The sequence below is a fragment of the Rutilus rutilus genome (assembly GCF_951802725.1).
Source record: "Rutilus rutilus genome assembly, chromosome: 24".
In the NCBI taxonomy this organism is placed as follows: domain Eukaryota; kingdom Metazoa; phylum Chordata; class Actinopteri; order Cypriniformes; family Leuciscidae; genus Rutilus; species Rutilus rutilus.
Window position 1 is genome coordinate 20,877,295 of NC_140228.1, and position 23,862 is coordinate 20,901,156.

Below are 23,862 nucleotides of genomic sequence, written 5' to 3' on the forward strand. Positions count from 1 at the left end.
ATTCCAGAAACCCAGAATTTTCCGTGTCACGTTTGTCTGATGTTCTGCCTCCCCATCCCTTAGATATGAATATGACTGTTCCTTGTGGGGATATGCCAATTAGGTATTTCATGGTGTGATGTTTATAGGTCGAATATGTTTGTCCTCTTGCTTCTAAGTCTTTGGGTTTTTCTATAAAAATTTCGAAACAATCAATTATGCAGGCACATGTAGGGTAAGTTTGTCTAAATATCATGGGCATTGACAGCCGAAGCTCTTCTCTCTGTGGCCAAAATAAAAATGATGGGACAAGCTTTGCATGTAGCATGTCAAGGGTAGTTCGAAAAGTTCTGCTTGCTGTCGCTATCGAAATTTGGAAGAGAACACTAAGTAGAGCAAGGGACAGCTTCATTTTCATCCTCATAAGAGTTAAAAGAAATTGTTGGAAAGGAGAGAGGGCTGCGTGTGTTGGAAGACATGAAATAACACTATATAAAACTACTTGCAGCTTGGCAAACGTGGGGAGTCCAGTCAGTGCTTTCACTTTTTCATCGTCATTTGCAAAAGCCTGTTCGTCCAATGTTCCTAATTTGGTTTTCAGCCTGCGGTTTTCCTCCCTGAGGTCATCACACTCCTGCTGTAGCTTTGCAATAGCATCTTTGCAGTGATTGCTGAAACACTGTTGTGGCAAAGGCTCTCCTGAAGACAGTTCCAAGAGGACATCCACAGCATCTTGTTTCTTTTCCGCCTCCATCCTCTTTATTTGGATTCTGCTGTGCTGCTCATACCTTTTTGTTTACAAGGACACAATGACATTTTTTTGTCACATATATAGAACTAATATTGTAAAATATGTATTAAAATTACATTTGGTCATACTTTACTGTGCAGGGAGATCAACTAATACTGAACTGTTAAGAAAGAATTCAATACGAGAGCAATACATAATAGGGAAAAAAACACTGGATGAGCATGCAAAGTAAATGTCACAGCAATACATTTCAGACACAGTCTTATTATACAACATTCAAAGTCAAACCTTTCCATGTCTTTCTCCCTTTTCCTCTTTTTGGTGGCAGGGGTGTGAGAGAAGACAGATGGAACCCAATCAGGGGACAGCAGGTCATCAGATTTGGCACCTGAAATAATAAAATAAGATAATATAATAGCTAAAAAACATTATTGCCACACAAGGTTTTGGGTATTTTCAACGTAGAGTCCTGTAGTTCCAGGTCCTTCTAGTAGCTATCATGTCTGTTAGCGAGCTAGCTGCATAACTATGGACTAGGATTAACTCCAAGGTAGCTAAATTGTGTAAAGCAGACAAGGTTTTTTAAGATAATCGAGCAGTAATAATTCCTCCGTAAATAATCTAGCTCTACTGTGGTCTTCTCATTGAAAACCATAGATATCACAAACCTCAAAACAACCTATCACACACTTTTGTTGTTGTTAGCAAAAGACGACAGCTGTTAGCCTAGCTTAGACTCATAACACAAACAGCTGACTCGCCGAACCAGCTGGTGGTGTTGATTGATGAAACTACAGGGTAAATTAAAGACACGATTAATTACATGATCATACACCCATTGTATTCAAACAAATGTTGAAATTACCTTTGATGAAATGATCACTGCACAGACGTGTATACTGTGAAGGTTGCCAGGTCCCATTTCCTGAAACGGTTGCACGTCTGATAGCCTGTATCCATAGTTGTCTTCTCTCTGAATTCTCCTTATCAGATGGGATCTGGTAAAAACATAACCCCTATCTGGCATGTTGTTTACTTTACTTTTACTTGTAAAATTGGCGACGTCCTGGCAAGATCCTTGATTTGTTTACTGCGTTTCGTTGCTGGAGAACGACGTTCTTGCCCGCCAGACAGTACTTGTGACGTCACGTGCAAAGTATGAATAGCGTCATCGATGCAGTGCGAGTTCCCAGTGCATATGTTTGATTTTGAAAATGGTGGGGACATCTTCAGAAGCTGAGTATTCAGGAAACAAATAGGATCACGTATCAAGGTTTTTAACAATGAGTTAATTAATGAATTCTGTAATGTTACAGGTAACTGGTAACTAATAATGACGAGGAGGCAGTTTAACAGAGACTTAACTTTACTCTACTCATAGTGCAATGCCATAGTCAATTTTAATGTGTTCAGTGTCTACTGTATTGTTCCCTTGCTATTTGAAGAAGCCAAAAACGTCTACGTCTGTCATTAACAGAAATGAACTGTTGGAATATTTTTCACATCAATATTGTCCAGTTTGTCCCGGAGGACATGGCACACAGCTAGGGTTGCTTCAGAAAAGGAAAATAAGGGAAAATCGTAGTTCTTTATAGGAAAATAAGGGACACTCAAAATATTGTACTGTACCACACAGTGTATGTCATTTCAGAATCTGCAGTTAAGTATGTGTATAAAAGGTTATCAGACATAAACACATTAGTTTTGCTTAACCAACCCTACCCAAGAAAGGTGGTGGGTTATGGCCAATCTTGGACCTGCTAGTTTTGAATCGGGCCCTTCACAAGCTCCTGTTCAAAGTGCTAACACAGAACCGCATCTTCGGGTGCATCAGTCCCCAAGATTTGTTTGCAGCGATCGACCTGAAGGATGTGTACTTTCATGTCTCGATTCTCCCTTGACACAGACCAGATTTGCATTCGAGGGACGGGCAATATCAGTACAAAGTCCTCCCCTTCGGGCTGGCCCTGTCATCCTGCATCTTCACGAAGGTAGCGGAGGTGGCCCTTGTTCCCCTGAGAGAACGTGGCGTTCGCATCCTCAACTATCTCGACAAATGACTCAGTCGCAAGATCAGTTGTGCGAGCACAGGGACATGGTGCTCAGTCACCTCAGCCAGTTGGGGCTCCGGGTCAACTGGGAAAAGAGCAAACTCGCCCCGTGCAGAAGATCTCTTTTCTCGGAATGCAGCTGGACTCGGTCAGCCAGACAGCACGCCTCACAGAGGAACGTGCACGGTCAGTGTTGAACTACTTGAATTTGTTCAAAGACAGGACAGCGGCTCTGCTGAAACTCTTTCAGAGGCTCCTGGCGCATATGGCAATCGCAGCCGCAATAACGGCACTCTGATTGCTTCATTTGAGGCCGCTTCAGCACCACTGCCGGGTCTCGAAATGGGCGTGGCAACGCGGCATGCTCCTTGTGACAATCACCCCGGCCTGCCGCCAAACCTTCAGCTCGTGGTCGGCCCCTTAATTTCTACGGGCAGGAGTTCCCCTAGTACATGTGTCCAGGCATGCTGTTGCCTCCATGGATGCCTCTACCACCGGCTGGGGGGCCACGTACAACAGGTATGCAACTGTTGCGTATATCAACCGTCAGGGTGGTCTACGCTCCCATCGCATGTCGCAATTCACCCGCCATCTCCTCCTATGGAGTCAGAAGCATCTGAGGTCGCTTCCTGACATTCACATCCCAGGCCCGCTGAATCGTGCAGCTGACGAGCTCTCACGTCAGCCTGTGCTTCCGGGAGAGTGGCGACTCCATCCCCAGGCGATCCAGCTGAGAGGACCCTCGGAACGGATGCGCTGGCACACAGCTGGACCCGGGGCCTACGCAATGCTTTTCCCCCAGTGAGCCTTCTCGCACAGACACTGTGCAAAGTCAGGGAGGACGAGGAGCAGGTCTTGCTAGTTGCCCCATATTCTATGTTCCCAGAACTCATGCTCCTCACGACAGCCCCTCCCTAGCGCATTCGTCTGAGGAAGGAAAGCGTCTTTTTTTTGAGACAGGGCACCCTATGGCACCCACGTCCAGACCTCTGGAATCTCCATTTCTGGTCTCTAGACAGGACGCGGAGGACTTAGGTGATCTTCCCCAAGCGGAGGTAGACACCATCACTTCCGCAAGAGCCCTCTCTACAAGGCGCCTATATGCGTTGAATTGGAACCTGTTTGTCGGATGGTGATCTTCTCACCGGGAAGACCCTTGGAGATGCCCGATCAAAGTTGTGCTTTCCTTCTTGCAAGATGGGTTGGAGTGAAGGATGTCTACCCGCACATCATGATGCAGTTGATGGTAAATCTCTGGGATAACATGACCTGGTCATCAGGTTCCTCGGGGGTGCAAGAAGGTTAAACCCTCCTTGCTCTCACCCCATACCCTCTTGGGATCTCTCACTTGTGATCTCTCACTTGTGCTAACAGCACTCAAGAGAGTCCCTTTTGAACCACTGCAGTCAGCTGAGTTTAAAATCCTGTCCATGAAGACAGTACTCCTGACTGTGCTGGCTTCTATCAAGAGAGTGGGGGACCTGCTTGCATTTTCGGTCGTCGAATCTTGCCTGGAATTTGACCCTGCTAACTCTCATGTGCCCAAGTTTCCTACCACTCCCTTCAAGGACCAGGTGGTGAACCTGCCAGCGCTGCCCCCGGAGGAGTTGAGAGCCCACTCTAGTGTAGCCTCTTCCTGGGCATTGGCACAAGGTGCCTTGCTGACAGATATTCATAGAGCTCCTGGCTGGGCGACACCCAACACGTTTGCTAGTTTCTACAGCCTTCATGTAGAACCGTTATCCTCCCGTATACTCGCTTCCCATAGCTAGTAAACACCAGAGACCCCGTTCAGTGTCGGCTTGCTGTGTCATTCCCCTCCAATGGACCGGATATGTGCGCTTGGCGAACCCTGTTGAGTTCCTCCACCACCCTCGGCAGTCGGATGTGGCGGAGCGCCTGACGCCAGGCCTAACACTTAGTATTCACTGGTGGAACCTGTGCTAGGCTGGGTTCCCATATGTTGTGATCCCTACGGTGATCCCACAAAGATTAACATTCATAACAAGAGTGCACATGAAAAGAGAAGTGTTGGCAAGCAGGACGAGACCGACGGCCGTGAGAGAACAGAGCGAGGCCAGTGGCACGATTGATGATGGGCCTGCGTGCTGCACCGGTCTTGTATCTCTCATGGAGGACCTTCGGAAACATAAAAGGAGGAGTGACAGTGGTGAAGGACGAGAGAGGACCAGGCCTGAACTATTTATGTTATGTTTTGTTTATATGTGGCGGCAGTTGCACATGAGGGGCTCCCGCATTTTCTTTTGTTTTGTAGATGGTTTATTTTTGGATGATTAAAGTGTGTTTAAATGTTCACCGGTTCCCGCCTCCTCCTTCCCCGAACAACAAACTGTGTTACAAGAAGCATCTCATATGTCTAAAAAAAGAGAAATGTAATTATTTGTATATGTCTATAGTTCTGATAGCTGTACAGCTTGAAAGTCCTTGTAATGTTTCAAATGTAATCTTCATATCAATCTTGAAATTAACGACATAATTGGTGCCTTTAACAATTATTTGCCAGCTGACGGTTGGAACAAGTGAGCATCAGTAGCAATGGCTGCGTCCGAAATATCATACTCTCTTGAGTAGGTTCTTATTTTGAATAAGTAATTACTTCACGACTGCTAAAAGAGTTCTATATATTATGAATGTGTACATAATGAATGTAATAAGGATGTAATTCCGGCGTCAGTTACATTGCTTCACTGCTATTCATAAATCCTCTCGTGTTTCCATCATATGGACACTTCAGAATCTCATTGGAAGGAGTAGGTTATCTGGGTACTTTTTGCCTTCTCTTTTAGGAATACGGTGAATTTGGACATACTTCTTTTGTCACATAATATTTTTCGCCTACTATATAGTATAGGGAGGTATGCAATTTCAGATGTAGCCCATGAGTCGCATTGGAGTGACATCAACTCGCCTCTTTGATTGATTGGCTAGAGGAGAAGCTGTCAATCTAGAACTAGTGGACCAATGGTGACATTTAAGCCTGCCCTAATTTACATGAAACTCTAACTGCAACATTTGGGAAAGCAAGTGCAGAACGTGGAAAGAGGAGTGAAGGGAAAAACAGAACAAGCATACAAATAAAATAAAATATGAGCAGAAAATGTGAGAGCACAAAATACAGAGAAAATAAAAAAAAAACTTTTTTTTAGTTTTTCAGTACTAAAGTTATTCAGATTATTTTACCTACATGTTTAAGTTTTGTGCAATATAATTTTTTAATGTGTTAAAGTTTTGATTCATGCTTATGTTTTTTAAATACGCTTTTAATTTTTTGATTCACGCTTATTTTTTAATCCATGACCACATTGTTTGCTATTCTGATCATTTTGCATTATTTTGTTTTCAGTTTGTACAATATATTTTTACATGTGTTTCACTCTTATCTTTTAATCTGTGACCACAATACTTTTGATGGGAAATTAATACCATATGCCCGCTTAAGCTGGTATATAAAATGCACACAGAGAGAGGTCAGGGAATGACATAAGGCAATCCAGATCTAAAAAGTCTCTTGTGTGGTCCTCGAGGGATTGTTGCTCCTGCTCTAGGCAGAGAAAAGTCAATTTTTAAAACACCACAAAAAAATCGTATATTTAGGTCCGGTATTTTGTCATGCTGTAGTTGCTGTAAAGGACATGACGATGGAAAATAAACAAAACAGTCTTTAATGATAAGTCGAAAAGGAAACACGCAGGAGATAACCAGGAAAACACAATAGCACAACCACTTAATACATTGACTATACCGGACAAAGAACTAAGGAAACTAAGAGCTTATACACAGAGTAATCAAAGGAACTACAAACAGGTGAGGAACTAATGAATAACCATGGAAACTAGCAATCACAGGCAACTCAGGCAAAATGGAACATGGCAATGAGTGAAAACGAAACCAAAACAGAATGAGACCATTACACTCACAAATCCAAAATGTTTCCATAATTGCATGTATTTGTATGCTGAACTATTTATTATATAAACAAGGCTTTGTACTTCACTTGTGTCCCCATGTCCAATATCCACATAAAACAGTGGCCTTCTAATAGTTTAACAAAATGGAATGAAGTGGCGCTAATGCATTTCATTGGTTTGAATCTGTCTTTACAGTTTGCAGTGGCAGCATGCGGAAATATTACAGTCTTGCTAAATGGATCAATTCATCATGCTTTCAACAAAAAAAGGTGTGTATGTTTATTTTTCTAGCTATTATGTGCAATGGGATAAGTATGCTTTTGCCCTTTAAACTTATATAATAAATAATTTGATTTCTGCAGTTTAAGATGTTCTTTAAATAATCATAATGGCCATAAACTGAATTGCTTAATTGTGAACAACATAAACCAGAAAAAAACTAAATGTTTTAGTAACCTAATAATAATTCTAATGGGCTGTTTCTATACAATAGATTTATTTTCTGAGATCACAGGAAAGCTTTTGCGCAACCTTTTGGAGACAAGGATTACGGATATATAGCTTTATACAGCTTTATATAAGTTTTTCATCTTGTCTGATCCCAGGCTATGCCTTCACTCCATCTACCTTGTAATCTTGCAATACTTAAAAGAACATTTAGGGTTCAGTACAAGTTGACAGCTCTTGTAATGTTGACCAGAACAAAATATTTCCACTTCTTGGTCCATTCAGTTTTCAGTTCCTCCTTTTCTTTGGAAAAAAACATAAACCAGGGTTACAGTGTAGCACTTACAATGGAAGTTTCAGAACACTTTTAAAAATAAATGTTCTTTATTGGCATCTATGGTTCCATGAACATCCGTGGAAGTGTTCCATTGCACAAAAGAGTTCTTTATAGTAAACAAATGGTTCTTTAGATTAAATGATTTTCACACTAAGAAAAACATTTCATTTAAGAACTGTTAAAGGAAATGTTCTGTGGGAACCTCAAAATGGCTCTTCAATGTCATCACTTATGCTACACTAATGAGTAATGTTAACTCAGTAACAATATACATGTTAGTGTGATTTTAGTGTGGGGAAAAAATAATTTATTAACCATTTTAAAGTAAAGGTATTACATTTAAACTTTGTTGCCATGACAACATAGTCATAAACTATAAAAAAACAGCTTAAATAATTTTTTTTTTAAATTTGCGGCAATAGCAGCAGCCTATCGAGCGAGGCCTAGCGTGACGTCAGACCCAATGAGGGTGCTTTGCGCCAGCTGCGTCACATCCCGCCGAAACGGGCGTGGCTTAGGCCTATAAATCCAGCTCGCAGGCAGCTGATATCTGGTTTTTCATCGCCGAAGCGAACCAGAGCGTGTGCATGCGCAAATTACATCATAGAGACAGGGCGGAGTTCGGCCTGAACTGATGGAAAATTGTGGGTCTTATCCATTTTGCCCATAAGTATTTTATGGTCGATCAGCGAGCAGCGCTCAGCGGACACAGTATTCTGAACCGATAGCATCAGAACAGACAGTACTGGTTTATTAGACCGACAACAGCCTGGCCTGTAAGGCGGGAACCTCTAGGTTATAAAACCTTATAAATGTAGATGGGGAGGCCCAGCCTGCCGCCATACATATATCTTGCAAGGCAATCCCACTTGACCAGGCCCACGAAGAAGCCATGCTTCTCGTGGAGTGCGCTCTGACACCCAACAGGCACTGCATGCCCTTGGAAGCGTACGCCAGCGCTATAGCGGCAACTATCCATCTGGATAGGCTCTGTTTCGACGCGGCTAGTCCCTTGGAACGCCCGCTGAACGAAACAAAGAGCTGCTCCGTCTGTCTGTATTTGAAAATACGTGTCCTTCAGATCTATTGACATAAACCAGTCTCCTCGGCGAATTTGCGCGAAGATTTTTCTGGTCGTGAGCATTCTGAACTGTCGCTTCGCAAGCACTTTGTTCAGCTGTCTTAGATCTAGTATGGGTCTGAGACCCCCGTCTTTTTTCGGTACCAGGAAGTATCTGCTGTATAGCCCCCCTTCGCCCTGAGCTTGAGATAAAGGCTCTATGGCCCCTTTGCTCAACAGTTTCGATATTTTGGCTTGAAGTAGGTGTGCCACTTCTGTTTTCACCGTAGATTCGACGCGCGTCGCACAGCGGCGAGGGCGTCGACAGAACTGTAGCGAATAGCCTCTCTTTATAATGTCTAGCACCCACTCCGAAACCCCGGGAAGCATTGCCCATGCCTCTGCATGAATGGCTAGGGGTTAAATGTGGAGTGCGCTCCGGTCGCTTAGCGACAGAGGAGCTTCGGTGTGCTGTAACATAAGCATCACGCTTATGACATTCGAGGCAGGGGGCGCGCTGATTACAGCGGGCAGACTGCCCGCGCTCGACTCCTCTGCGGCGGTCAACCGAGAGGGGGAGGGCTGGGCGAGTCCCGTAGGACTTGTCATGTCTATGTGTGAATGTGGGCGCGGGATAGCGGGCACATTTACAACACTGAGAGCATTGTCCGCCTGAGCAGAGCAGAGCGAATGCACGCTGGTTTCGTTTTTACAGAAACCTTGAGACATGCAGAACGTAGTGTTTGTGGGCACTGGGCAGTGGGCACATTTGCTACGTTTAATGCGCAATCGATCTGGGTCGATTTCATGTGCGCGAGCCCTGTGTGACGGGCTGTGCTTGTGTGTAGGAATGAGCACTGGGCAGTGGGCATTTTGTCTACACTCATAACACCATCGGCCGTGGCCAGGACACCAGAAAATACACTCTTTATGGGATTTATCTGGGTAGCCGTGAAAACGGCATTTGTGTGCAGGCAAGCGGGCAGTGGAACCGGCTTGTTTACTGCAGAATACACTGGAACAGTCACATTTCTTGGAACTGAACGAGCGATGAGTTTTGGTGGAAGTCCGGCCGCGGCGGGACTCGAACACCGTCGTTTCCCTAGGCGTGCTAGGACGACTTCGGGGCCTCGGGCTTTACCGCAATCCTAGGCCGCGGCCCATGCGGGGCAGTTCTCCTTTAAGTCTGGCACGCAAATTGCATCTGGTCCTTTCTCGTCCAGCTTTCGGAGGAGATCGGCCTGGAAAATTTGCAGGGTGGCCATAGTGTGCAGCGCTATGGAACTTTGGAGTATTCTTTCTTACTCAGGAAGAAGGCCTGCCCAGCGGCGGAGAAAGCGCGACCGAGCAGGGTTGACGTCGTGCGGCAGGCTTTCGATGGTAGCGCCAGCTTAGCGCGCCGTCCAGCGGAGGGCGGGCAAAGGTGGGCTGCTATCGCTTCTTCGACCGGCGGGAGCGAATGGTACCCTCTGTTTTTGGCATCGTCAACAGCGGAGAATGCCAGCGGAATTCTGCCAACAGAAGAGCGCATTCTAGCTGAAAAGGGGGCTTTCCAAGACTTAGCGACTTCTTCGTGTAACTCAGGAAGAAAAGGCGCTGGTCTGGACGCAGGCGAAGCGCGCTCCCCAGGAAGAAAGTATCCATCCAGCCGGTTGTGAGCAGGCTGCTCAGGCGTAGACCACTCGAGGCCAAGGCTCGCCGCGGCCTGTGCCAGTACACGCATCAGCTCTGACTTGATGTTAGCTCTCTTGCCTGACGATGCGCGAGCAGCGGGTGCGAGATCCACAGAGCTCGCCCAAACCTCACTGCCTGACGCCAGGATAGAGCAGGAATCATCCTCCCCCAACGCGGCTTCCTCTTCGGCGTCGTCGACGGAAGCGGCGGCAGACTTCGGCCGCTGTCCGTCAGGAAGAGACGCTAGCGAAGCCGGTGAAGCAGGCGGGCAAACCAGCGAGCTTTGACGGGTGGGGGAGGGCTCCGGGCTGCAGTCTCTGAGAAAAGTGAGTCCTCAGAGTTGCCATAGGCAGTAGCTCGCAATGAGGGCAGCCGCCGTCAGTGAGCGCGAGAGCTGCATGATCCTCACCCAGGCAGGAAACGCAGATCACATGGCGGTCCCCGTCGCTGAGTGGGGCTCTGCACGAGCCACAGGAAGGCATCTTGAAAAAGACGCAAGCTCTTTTAGATAGAGTGTGTCACGGCGGCGAGCACACACACAGAACAGAGAGCAAAGGATATAGGCGCCGGATAGCGCAGCAGGAAGGCGAGTGAAGGCGGCGCGGCCAGCGACTTCAGTGACGACTCGTCCCGCTGAAAGGCTGACGTGACGTCAGACCCAATGAGGGTGCTTCGCGCCCGCTGCGTCACATCCCGCCGAAACGGGCGTGGCTTAGGCCTATAAATCCAGCTCGCAGGCAGCTGATATCTGATTTTTCATCTCTTCAGCGAAGCTCACGCATCGCTGGATCCGGAGAGAAGCCGCGCCGTCTGAGGAAGCCTTTCAGCGGGACGAGTCGTCACTGAAGTCGCTGGCCGCGCCACCTTCACTCGCCTTCCTGCTGCGCTATCCGGCTAGGCCTCGCTCGATAGGCTGCTGCAGTTGCCGCAGGACAGCCAATAGGCACGCGAGCCGTCTTGCCTATGTCTGTATGCTGCCGCAGCGCGTTTTACAATAATACAAAATTAAGGATAATTTTTTGGCTTCAATATCTCACGGAAAAGGGAAGATACTTACGCAGTACGAGAGCCCTCTCGTAAGAGAACTAGTGGTTCCCAATCCTGTTCCTGTAGTACCAGCAAAATATTTTTCATGTCTCTCTTATCTACATATTTGAGGGCTGTGTTCTTAATTGCCCCCTAAACCCTTAAATAGGGCACTATTTAAGGGAACAGTCATTTGTAGTGGTGTCCTAAACCATAGTGGACATTATCGAGTGCACTCATTCAATCCTGTAATGCGATTTCAAACACAGCTGAGGTCTTGGAGTCTTTACTAATGAGCTAATGTGTTGAATCAGGAGTGTTTGGGAGACATCTAAAATGTGCAGTGCTAAGGGCACTCCAGTGTAGGGTTGTACCACCCATTTGTAATTTCTTACTTAAATTGGAACACTGTCCATACTAGAGGCTTAGTAACAACCAGCTAGTTTGTTACTAACTCAGTACTTTATTCGGTGCTATTTGTTCTTGAGGCAGAACGTAGCTAGTAAATATAGAGCTAGTATAAGAATACGATGTTTACCCTCAATATTCCAATGTCAGCCCTGAAATACATGAATAGAGGTTCTGTTGAAATGCTGTGATTTAAATTTTATCCATCATTCTAACTTTTGTCTTACATAACTAATGGTAAAAATAAGTTGAATTAAATATGATAGTATTTAATCGTGATCATAATAGGTATTTTATATGGCAGAGGCTATTTGCACTGAGTGAAAATAGCATATTTTCTTAGCAATAGATGCTAATTACACTAAGTGCAAATAGTTATATATTCTATTTACACTAAGTGCAAATAGCAATAGCTTCTATTCACAAAAAGTGAAAATATAAGTATTTTCTTAATGATATGCTATTTACACTAAGTGAAAATAGCTATAGATTCTATTTACATAATGTAAAAATAACAGTATTTTCTTTGCAATAAATGTAAATAGTTAGATATGATTTGCAGCTCAGTATTTTAGTACATTATAAAACAGTATGCAATAATAACATCTTGAGTGTAAATGAATGTATTTATTAAATAAACGCCACCTTATTGGGACAATAAAGCCCTCCCTTCACCTACCCACCCTACCCGATAAACACTTTATTATTAACTAACCGTCAGCCACTGTAATTCCACTTTGCACATATTTTCTTCATATTGATTGAAAATAAAAGCTGTTCCAATCTGATTTGCGATGGGAAAAGGGAGCAGAACGAGTTCAGTAAAAGGTGGATTCGAACTCAATCGCGCCAAAAGTATCTGTTGCATGCACTGATCTATATAGAATGACTGGATAGCTCATGACGTCATAAACAGTGAAGCCACCGCGCTCATGCGTTCAGTGTATTGAATCAATAGGGAAATTTGACTGAGAAAACAATGCCTAACGAGACACCATTTTTAAATCTAAAGTCTCCCTGTACATTCTTACAACGCAAAACTTCCTAAGCATTTAAATGGGAATTTGTTTAAAGTCGGAAATTTTCCTGCTTATGAAAAAATTTAAAAATTGCAATTTCTTTGCAAAAGGAATAGAAAGCTGTATGAGAACACTAGTTGGCCTTCACTGAAGAGCTACCTTCACAGGTAAGAAAAACAGTTTGATACTATTAATTAAATAGTGAATGCTAAAGACCTATATTTTTGTGAATTGGTGAATATTCATGTGAATATAGTTTCGTGGCCACGAATTAATAATACCTATACCTCGGCACGTTTTACCAATTTGTTCCCTCGTTTTACTATATTGTGGCTGTAATGATAGCTTGAGAATCTGTTAGGCTATATACGGTAATATATAGAGCAACATATACCTGTTTGTGGCATGCGTAGCTAATAAGAGATATACGGTGATATAGATAAGATATATGTGAATAAAGAACCGAAACGGAGCAACGCTTCTACTGCCTCATTTATACATGACATCCTAACATTACATGGTGTCAGAAGTCAACGTGACAACATGGCAAAGTTTTCTCTACCCGAAAGTTTTGACTTCAGTCACTCCGAGCTCTGGCCTGAATGGAAGCAGCGTTTCCACAGATTCCGAATGGCCACGAAGCTGGACAAAGAGTCGGGAGAAGTTCAAGTTTGTACACTTTTGTATTCTCTCAGGAAGGAGGCAGAACACATCGTCAGTACATTTGTGTACGCAGCGGATGGCGACGAGAATAGGTACGACATAGTTTTAGAGAAGTTGAACAATTACTTTGTGCCTAAAGTCAACGTGATACATGAACGGGCGAGATTTTATCAGCGTGTTCAAAAGCAAGGTGAAAACGTGTAAGAATTCATTCGTAGCTTACATGAACTGGCTGAAACATGCGCATTTGGAGAAGCTAAAAGTGAAAATATAAGAGACAGACTGGTGATTGGTGTTCTGGATAAAGATATGTCCCAGAGATTACAAATGATGTCTGACTTATCGCTTGAGAGAGCATGTAGGCACGCACAGCAATCGGAACAGATAAAAAGTCATGTTTCCGAACAGACCGGCTCTTCAGCATTGAATGAAGTCGTACGGAGGAAGCACAGTGCATCATTTCGACCAAAAGGAGCGTTCAAGCCAGAAAGCATAGAGAAAAATGGACACTGAGAACAAATAGCCAGAAGAACACACGATCAAATGACCCAATTGTGGGGAAATGCATGCGTTGTGGCAAACAACATCCAAAGAGCGTCAACTGCCCAGCGAGAAGAGCAGAGTGTCGAAAGTGTGGTAAGAGAAACCATTATGCTATTGTGTGTCGTACTCTACATGTTAGTGATGTAAATGCAGTGCAGGAAGAGCATGAAGATTAGTTTTTCCTTGGAGCAATCAAAGTAAAGGACTCAAGTGACGCATGGTCTATAACCTTGAGGATTCAAGATACGGAAGTGGAGTTTAAGATAGACACTGGTGCAGACATTAGTGTCATATCGGAACAAACTTATAAAGCTCTCAACACAAGGCCTAACTTAATGTTCGTGAATGCAGCGCTGGATTGTCCAGGAGGGAAATTGAGAAGTTCAGGAAGATTTGAGACAAGCACCACAAGGGAAACAAGTACTGCTTTACTGTTTTTGTCATAGCAGGTCAGTCTGTTAATAATTTGCTGAGTTGAGAAGTTTCTGCTGCCCTGGGGTTAGTTCAGCGGATTGACGATGTGAGTTCACCCGGTGAGTCGGTTGGACTTTTGAAAACCGCTCCTGTGAAAATCAAGCTGAAAGCAGACGCAGTCCCATATGCCATTACAACAGCCAGGAGAGTGTCGGTTCCCTTACTTTCTAAGGTGAAAGCTGAACTAGACAGAATGGTGAAGTGTGGCGTGATTGAAGAAATTACAGAGCCTACTGAATGGTGTGCGCCGATGGTGCCTGTGCCTAGGAAGAATGGCCAGGTGAGAATATGTGTAGGCCTAAATCGTTTAAATCAAGCAGGTGAACGTGAAAGGTATATTCTACCAACCCTCAATGATATACTTCATATATACTGATATACAGTTGTCAGGTGCAACAATGTTTTCACTACTAGATGCAGCGAGCGGATTTTGGCAAATTCCTCTGGAGAGGGAGAGTGCTAAATTCACGACATTTATAACACCGTTTGGAAGGTATTTCTTTCATAGGCTTCCTTTCGGGAATCTCCAGTGCACCAGAGATATTTCAAAGAGAGATGAATAACCTCTTAAGAGACCATGAAGGTACAGCAGCATACATGGATGACATAATCATCCACGGGGAAACGGCAGAGGTTCACGATTGTCGTTTAAGGAGGGTCTTGAAGACACTTTCTGATGCGGGATTGAAACTCAATGATGACAAATGTCTGTTGAGGCAAATGCAGATACAATTTCTGGGTCAAATCATTGATGCTCGTGGAGTCAGACCAGATGAGAAAAAGGTCGAGGCCATACTGAATATTCAACCTCCACAGAACGTGACAGCAATAAAGAGGATTTTGGGAATGGTTCATTATCTAGGTCGATACCTACCTGGTTTGGCTGAAATAACCCGCCCACTTAATGATCTCCTTAAAGCTGATACAGTTTGGACTTGGAGTTATGCACAGGAACAAGCGCTCACAGGAGTCAAAGAGCTCATGACTGAAGCACCAGTTCTTTCTTTCTTTGACGTAAACAAACCAACCATTGTAAGTGCAGACGCTAGCAGTTATGGACTAGGAGGAGTCCTCTTCCAGCAGCATGATGGATGCTTGAGACCTGTAGCTTGCTGTTCGCGTACCTTAACCAACACCGAAACAAAATATGCACAGATTGAAAAAGAATGTCTCAGTGTGGTGTGGGCTTGTGAAAGATTTTCCAAGTACTTGTACGGTCTGGACAGTTTTGTAATTCACACAGATCATAAACCGTTGATTCATCAACAGCAAGGAAATTGACATGGTTCCTTTGAGATGCCAGCGACTCTTGATTCGACTGATGAGGTTCAATGCTAAAGCTGAATATGTGCCAGGGAAATCACTGGTTGTAGCTGATGCTCTTTCTAGACATCCATCTTCGACACCACATCTGGATTCAGTGGAGCTTATGAATGACATTACGGCCCTGGAGGAGTCCACTAGAGCTGCCTGGCCAATGTCATGTTCACGACTGAACGAGGTCATTGAAAGCACAAAGACTGATCCTGAGTTGCAAGTGGTGATAAAGTATGTTAGACAGGGATGGCCAAAGTATCCTTCACAAGTTCCAGAGCACGTCAAGCCTTACTTCGCTGTGAAGGATATGTTGTCTGTGTGTGATGATCTTCTGATTTACAGTGACAGGATCGTTATTCCAAGTGTCATGAGAGCTGAGGTCAAGAGGAAACTTCATGATGGTCACATGCGGATCGTCAAGTGTAGAGAGCGTGCAAAACAAAGTGTTTGGTGGCCTGGGATTAGCAAGGAGATCCAGGTAGATACCTGGATCTCCTTGCTAATCCCAGGCCACCAAACACTTTGTTTGGAGAGAGAACTTTCTGTCGAATAAATAAGCCAGCACAACACAGAGAACCTCTGATGAATACCCCATTACCAGACGCACCTTGGGTGAGAATTGCAGCTGACATTTGCGAAGTCAACAAAAAAAACTACCTTGTAGTGGTTGACTATTTTTCTAGATTCAGCGACATTGCCTATCTTCCAGATATGTCAGGGAAGACGGTGGCATTGAGATTGAGCAACATGTTTGCCAGATGGGGTTGTCCTGATACCCTTGTTACTGACAATGGTCCGCAATTCGTTGGCCAACAGTTTCAGGATTTTGCAACAGCTTACAAGTTTCACCACATCACCACAAGCCCGTATTTTGCACAGTCAAATGGTGAGGCTGAAAGAGCAGTGAGAACCGCAAAGCACATTCTCAGGCAAGAAGATCCTTTTCTAGCTCTTCTAGCTTACAGAGTTACTCCCATCCAAGCCACAGGATACAGCAGTTGATGCTTGGACGTCAGTTGAGAACACCGGTTCTGGAAAAGAAACTGATGCCTGAGTGGCCTGATTTTTCAAAGGTGAGAGTAACCGACAATATGGCGAAAGCTAATTACAAGCTTTATTATGACAGACGTCATGGTTGTCGACCGTTGCCTGAACTCAAACCTGGAGATCCTGTTACAGTCAAAACGGACAATGAGAAAGCATGGAACAAGACTGCTACGGTTGTATGTAAACACACAACACCAAGATCTTACATAATTCGCACAGAGAATGGAGACTTGAGAAGAAACAGAAAGCATCTACGCTTCCTCAATCCATCTTCATGCCAACGTGATTCCGATGAAGAGAAAAGTGTGGATGAGGAACTGGCACAAGCTGAACAATATCCAAGTAATCAGGATCAAAACGTAGAACAAGAAGTTCCAGAACAACCTAAAAAGGTTGTTACGCGTAAAGGAAGAGTTGTTAAACAGCCTGAATACATGAAAGATTTCATAGTTAGTACATAGATTGCTACGTGAGGCAGAATAATCCTCGGCTTCTATGTGGGTGACCGGTAGTCTACCCGGAATCCCTAGATAGTCATTCATGATTCTAAAGAAGATTTAAGTTCTAAACAATTGTTGAATAAGACGTTTAAAAAGACAAGAAAAGAAGACACTGAAAGATGTTTGTTTGTTTATTATCTTTATTGGTGTTTGTTGTTGTGGCATGCTCACGTGTTACAGAATAATATTTGAAAAAAGGGAAGATGTAATGATAGCTTGAGAATCTGTTAGGCTATACGGTAATATATAGAGCAACATATACCTGTTTGTAGCATGCGTAGCTAATAAGATATATACGGTATTGAGTCAACACAGTTCATGCCGCTAGATGTGGCGCAGTTGTGAATAAAGAACCGAAACGGAGCAACGCTTCTATTGCCTCATTTATACATGACATTCTAACATTACAGTAGCCATGTTGTAATTCGTTAAATCAAAATGAGGGATGGAATCAGAGTCGGCGCCAGAGCAGATCTACTGGAGGGGCATTATGTCATCAGCGGGGGGGCAGTGCCGTTTGAGAAATATTTTGATGCAGTGGTGACATCATAGTCCAACACAGCAGAAATGCTATAAAAAACGAAACATGTTTTTTTATTATTATTATTAATTATTATTTGCGAATTTCGTTTATTCTTGTTGTTAATTTCCATATCATGTCACTTAGAGGCTATGTGGTAGCCCTATGCACACAGTTTACTCAGTCACACACACAAAGATGATAATAAAAGGCAGAAAGGGGTGGGGTAAAGTTATGCCCTCTCTCTACTCCAGCTCAGTCACACACAGCGGAGGGCTGTCATGGAGGCTAAACGCAAATAAATGCAGTTTACCCATCTCTGACATGTCAAAATAGTTTATCCACCTCTCAACAGTTTATGCACTTCCAGAAAACCATTAAGTAGGCCTACCACTGGTTATAAACATTAGACAACACCAGCCTCCACCATTATCAAAAACACCCCTGGACAACACGTAAGTAACAGGACAGGACCGCTGACATAACTGAGGCATGCATTCGGGCAGCAAGTAGCCTATTGGACAAGCCACGCACCAGGCAGAAATGACATAAGCCCATATATCTTAAAGGCAGCCAAGTATAAAACACAAATGCAGATAGACCCAGCAAACCTGGCCTTTCTCTCGTGTAGCATTGTGCGTCTGTTTTCCGAAAAAACATTTTTCAGAGTGGACAATGAATTCTCACACATTGCTGTGGATGCGCCAAATGTTAATGCATGTTTGAATGCAGTCAGCACACTGGGCATGGCAATTAGATGGTTGTGGTACGTTGAGATGATGTGCTGTATGATCCAGTCTCCCTGTATTGCTTGCTTTTGTGACATTAAAAACTCTTTAGCAACTTCAAACTCAGCGTCAATCATAATCGATTGTGACAGGTCGAGAATATGCTTCACAGCTTTCACATCAAGGAAGTTATCGGCCTTTGGATTTAGTGCTGCAAGTGTACTTGCCAGTTGTGAGTTGCACTCGCTGAATCTACGCTCCAGTTCCCCAACCACCGAATCAATAGTGTTGTAGTACAATCTCCGAAGTTCAGTGTCCAAGTCATCATCACCTCTGTGTCCTCCTGTAGGCCCTGTAACGATGTAACCATCCATCCGTGTGCTCTCTATGTGTCTCCGTTTGGGCCCGGTTCTCAGTGACTCGCTGGTGGGCGTGGCAGTATCCAGCATCTGCTTAAACTCTTCATCACAACGGAGTTTTTTAACACATGCTGTTGCACACGCCACAACACTTAAAGGTTGTATCAGTGATTTCAAGCCCCCCAAAAAAAGATCACATTCATCTAATCTTTCCTAACGATCCGCTAGCTACCCACCCCATAAGCATGCCGTCAAAAAACCGCGTCTCTGTAGGCAGCCTAGGCTCTGAGATCTGCACACAAAAACAATTGGTTTCACCAACCACTCAAAACCAAAACAAATAGGTTCCAACCAATCACGGACAGGGGGTGGGTGTTGTGAGGTTTTGTGCTCGTGTACGGCTGCACGATCGTTAGGAAAGATTAGATGAATGTGATCATTTTTTTTTGGGCCTGAAATCACTGATACAACCTTTAAACCTCTCAACAAGTCAGTGTCCTCTCTCTGGAGAAGCTTGTTCGGTGGGTCCAATAGAGAAAGGACTCTGTGGGTTAAGTTGGCAAGGAACAAGAAACTTGGCTCAGATATCTCGCGCAGCAGGCCTGTAGCTTCCATCCTCGTCTCTGTGCCATAGTTCAGCACAGTGTCAGCATCGGTCAGAATCGATTTTATGTCATTAAATGACTTAAGAATGACTGAGACAGTGGCAAGATGCCCTGTCCATCTCTGCTCCAGAAGATGTTTAAGATGCGCACCTTTATAATGCATAGCAACCGTTGGCTTTCTACAGAACTTGTAGAGGGAATCGCACACCTCAAAAAACTCCAAACTGATGGTTGAGGCAGTGCACATATGGTATCTCACGTCCAAGTCTGTCCTGTAGAATTTTCTGAACACCACCACGTTTCCCCGACATAAGCACAGCTCCATCATATACCTGACTCAGACATTTTGAGCTATCCAGGCCAACCTTGTTAAGCTTAACAAGGTTGGCCTGGATAGCTCAAAATTTGATCGGTTAATGTCTGTGCGTCACCTTTCTGAGCCGTAGCGATGCACAGTAGACGCTCTGTAACTTCGTAAGACTCATTCACAAATCGAAGCACAATCGATATATTTTCACATCCTGTGGGGTCACGCGTCCCATCAACTTTCAAAGTGTAATAGGAGTCACCAACTTCCTCCACTATAACGTCTGTCACCTGTAGCAAAACAGCTCAAATGAGGGGAATGTATAATTAATAATCAATAATTAATTATTAATAAATAATCATACTTGTTATGAGCCATATTACCTACACAATTTAAATCGCCCAAAAAGGGAATTTTTAAGCCCATATATTTATGAACATTCAGATGGGCTATATATCAAATTTGTGAATTCCTACAAAATTAATGTCACATCGAATGATTCGTTTGTCCGCCAAACGAATCATGCGATTTCCTATCGACTCTCAAGAAGGATTCTTTTTATAAACTCTCAAGAAAGGCTATTCCTCTGGCCATGAGGAATAACTCTTGTTTTACAAGATTATTAACTTGTAGGCTGATCACACTTTGTAAAACTTGTAGCTAAAGATCATACACATTTAAGAGGCTGTGTTCTGTGAGCAGCAGGCAGAGACAATTAAGCGTCTAATGGGTTTTTAATAAATGAAACATACAACTACATTTAACAAAGAATACATATATGAATAGTATAATGAAAGTAAATAAAGAAAGACAGAAAGAGCAGATCACAGAATGGCAAAAATGTCAAACAGTTAACCTTTGAGAACCAGTAAAGAATCAAATCACCTTAAGCAGGGGCAGATAACCTTAACGAATTTAAATCTTGGTAAAAGAATACTTGCATTGATCTTTTGTTGCTGATGCGTGTGTGTGAGTGTCCGTTCTCGGTGTGTCTGTTAGTTGGACGCATTCTTTCGTTTCTTCCGGAGCTTGCGTCGTTCGCGGGAAGTTCAAACGGTTTACTTGTAAGAATTGCCAGAAACTTAGTTTAAAGGCCGTTTCGCTGGAAGGTAGAGATGAGTGAACACAAGACTAAAACAAGGCAAGGACGTAAAGCCAAAACGGAGAGAGAACAAACTTTAGATAAAACGAAACCAACTTGAAGAAAACAAAAGCTTGAAGATGCAAAACGAAGAGCGACGAAAACATGAAGAGACAAAACAATGGAGAAAACAAAACGTGAAGAAGAGAAGAGCATCTGATCTTGTGGTCAGTAATCTTTAAAGTGTGAAGAGGTCACACCCTCTAGGCGTATGTAAACCAATAAGAACCGTTTTCCTTTGGCGGGAAAATTTTTATGACCCATTGTTCGGCAGGCCTCTGAATCATGTAATTTGATTGGATGCTTAACACAATAATCTTTTAGATGCTTATAATCCTAATGCGTCATAAAGTTAACAAAATGTGATGTAAATTAACAAATGGGGAACAAAGATTGGAGTTTATAGAGACTAAACATGCCACACATATGATTTGCATAAACCATAGTATGTAAACAGGTCTGAAACATTAATCCCAAAAGTTTACAAGAACACAAAGACCAAACCACATAGAAGGAAAATCATTAGATGAGAAAATTAGATACATGTTTAGATATATTTCTCAAGTGGATATATATATAGATATATATATATATAGATATATATATATAGAGATATATATATAGATATATATATATAGGATTAACATGGTTTATATAAAATCCTCAAAAAGAAATCGAGTGAGCTGTCGCAGCCCTCTGCAGATTCCTTTTGGGGTCGTAAAACTCTTATCAGTCTAAAAGGGGGTCCGGTAACAGGACCGCGTTCTGTTAGGGATACATTCTTTAAAATAAGCACTTAAAAGTTCAACTAACACAACTAGGGAATCATAACTATGTCAATAAAAGGGGAAACATGCATGCATACCGGAATATGTCATATACATTTCAGAATTATTTATATTCCGAGTTAGATATAAAGGATGTGTGTGTGTGTGATGGCATCTCAGAGCTTTTCTGTGGCCACCTGGATTTCTTGCTTGCAGAGAAAGAGGGGTGCGAGTTTATTACGATCTCTTTGAAGGTGTCTCTGTTAAACTTCCACCCGGCCACAATGTGTCAGAGGGGCAATTTGATTCAGACTCATCGGTGCTAAGCTGTGATTTACATTTATGAGGTTAATGGTTAAAAGCTTTTCTGAAGCTTACAATGACAAGTCACCGTGAGATTGTCCATACGCTACACACCACATTACTGAGTGTTCTAAGAAGTTCATTTTGCATATCATGACAGGTGTAAGTGGCATTGCGAGGGATTGTCTTCACCACATTAGCCAATTCAGGATCCTTTTGGATGGTGTAATAAAGCATGGAAAGGAAAAGTCCAGACCCCCCCCTCCGACATGGCATCAAAAGCGTCAATCTTCTCCCGTAGTTGCAACTGGTTTTCAATCAAGAACCCAACCACATCTATTAGTGAGGACACATAATACCGTTTTTTCCTTAGTTGATCTGCATTGACAAGGGTTGATACCTCATTCCCCATATTGTGACGCATCTCCCTCTCCTTCCACATTGCATAGCAAGACATGTGGTCCTTCGAAGTTTCATGTTTATGAAATCCACGGTCTTTGGCCATAGCATGTTTCCAGTTACGATAGCCCACACTCGCAAAGGGATCCAATGTTCCAGATTTTCTAGTAAAGCTGAACATCCGACAGCAAAAACAAAATGCTGAGTCTGCCTTGACACTGTACTCCAACCACTCTCTGTTGTGAAACCATTTATCAACGAATGATCGCCCCTTACCACTGTAAACGGTTACAGGATACTGTTTTAACACAATTTGGACAGGCCTGTCAGTCCCGATATCACCAACCGCTGTCCACTGACTTGGGGGCTTGTAGATTGTTGCTCTATGGCTGCGCTAGTTAAGTCTGTTGGCGGTTGTCCGGAGCTAGCATTAGCAGAAGGGCCAGCTCGGCTCTCAGAGACCGTGGTACTGGTGGTGGTGGCCGGAGTGTCAGAGTCTGCTGATGGAAGAGGCTGAGGAAGACTAAACCATTTTCATAAATCCATTTTTTGTCGATAATTAGGCTAACAGTTAGCCACTAGCTGTCTATGATATAGACGGACAAACTGTTCTTTTCGATTCAAATAACAACTTGAAATGGATTTTGTGCGCTGCAAATCAAATGTAACAAGTTTACTCAGCGACCAATAAGCATTGACCAATGATGACCAAACCTAGTAACATGTCATGAACAACCAAAGTTATGCGTTTTCCCCGTTCATTTCATTTTATTTCATTTAAGTTACAGTTTGTACATTTAATATTAAAAGAATAACTAAAAGGGATATTTTTTTGGGCCACGCCATGGCCTGTGGTAGGAGGGGCATCAATGACCGCTGGGGGGAATTCGAATTTATTAAAACGAGGGAACAAATAAGTCGTCATAACAACAAATTATTTAGATCAGTGGACTGGGCGCATATAAGAACGAGCAGAGAGAGAGAGAGCCCCGGCTGCGCGCGTGCACTCTCGCCGTCTTCAAACAACACAAGCGCTGTTTTGCTCTCTCTCCCTCGTGCATATCAAAATCAATTGACACGATAGTAAAAGGTCGGAAGACCGATTGTGTTTTATAGATCGGTAGCTTGTTCAAATAAAGTGTTTGATTAGTTAGCAAGTACATGTTCAGGAAATGCATAATACAAATTGTATGGGTTAATGTAAGTAACGGTAAACAGACTCTGCACGAAGCTCTTTTGAAGCTGTCAAATGGTGTCGCTATTGGACACTTAATTGTGATTATTGCTGCTCTGAGGTTTATAATAGGCTACTGTTGACTGTTGACTTTTGTTTTTTGTTTGTTGAAGAAACATTACTCTTGCCTCGGAGTAAACAACACGGGAATAGCGACAATTGTGCAAATTACTACTTACAGGGCTTGAATTATAACCTGTGGGCAGTTTTACTACATCCTTTTGTGAACATCATTTTACACTTGTATGCAGCACAGCGGATCATCTTAAAAGTG

At 43.3% G+C, this 23,862-nt stretch overlaps 1 protein-coding gene across 1 annotated transcript in view; it reads left to right on the forward strand.

Annotated features, from left to right (window-relative positions):
• LOC311284258 (ADP-ribosyl cyclase/cyclic ADP-ribose hydrolase 1) overlaps positions 1-23,862 on the forward strand; it is a gene marked incomplete at both ends in the record, with an annotated part of 173,813 nt that overhangs the window by 105,143 nt on the left and 44,808 nt on the right. The window contains one exon of the mRNA XM_084399214.1: positions 6,906-6,979. Within this exon, the coding sequence (XP_084255340.1) occupies positions 6,906-6,979 (74 nt within the window). The remainder of the gene's footprint in view (positions 1-6,905; positions 6,980-23,862) is intronic.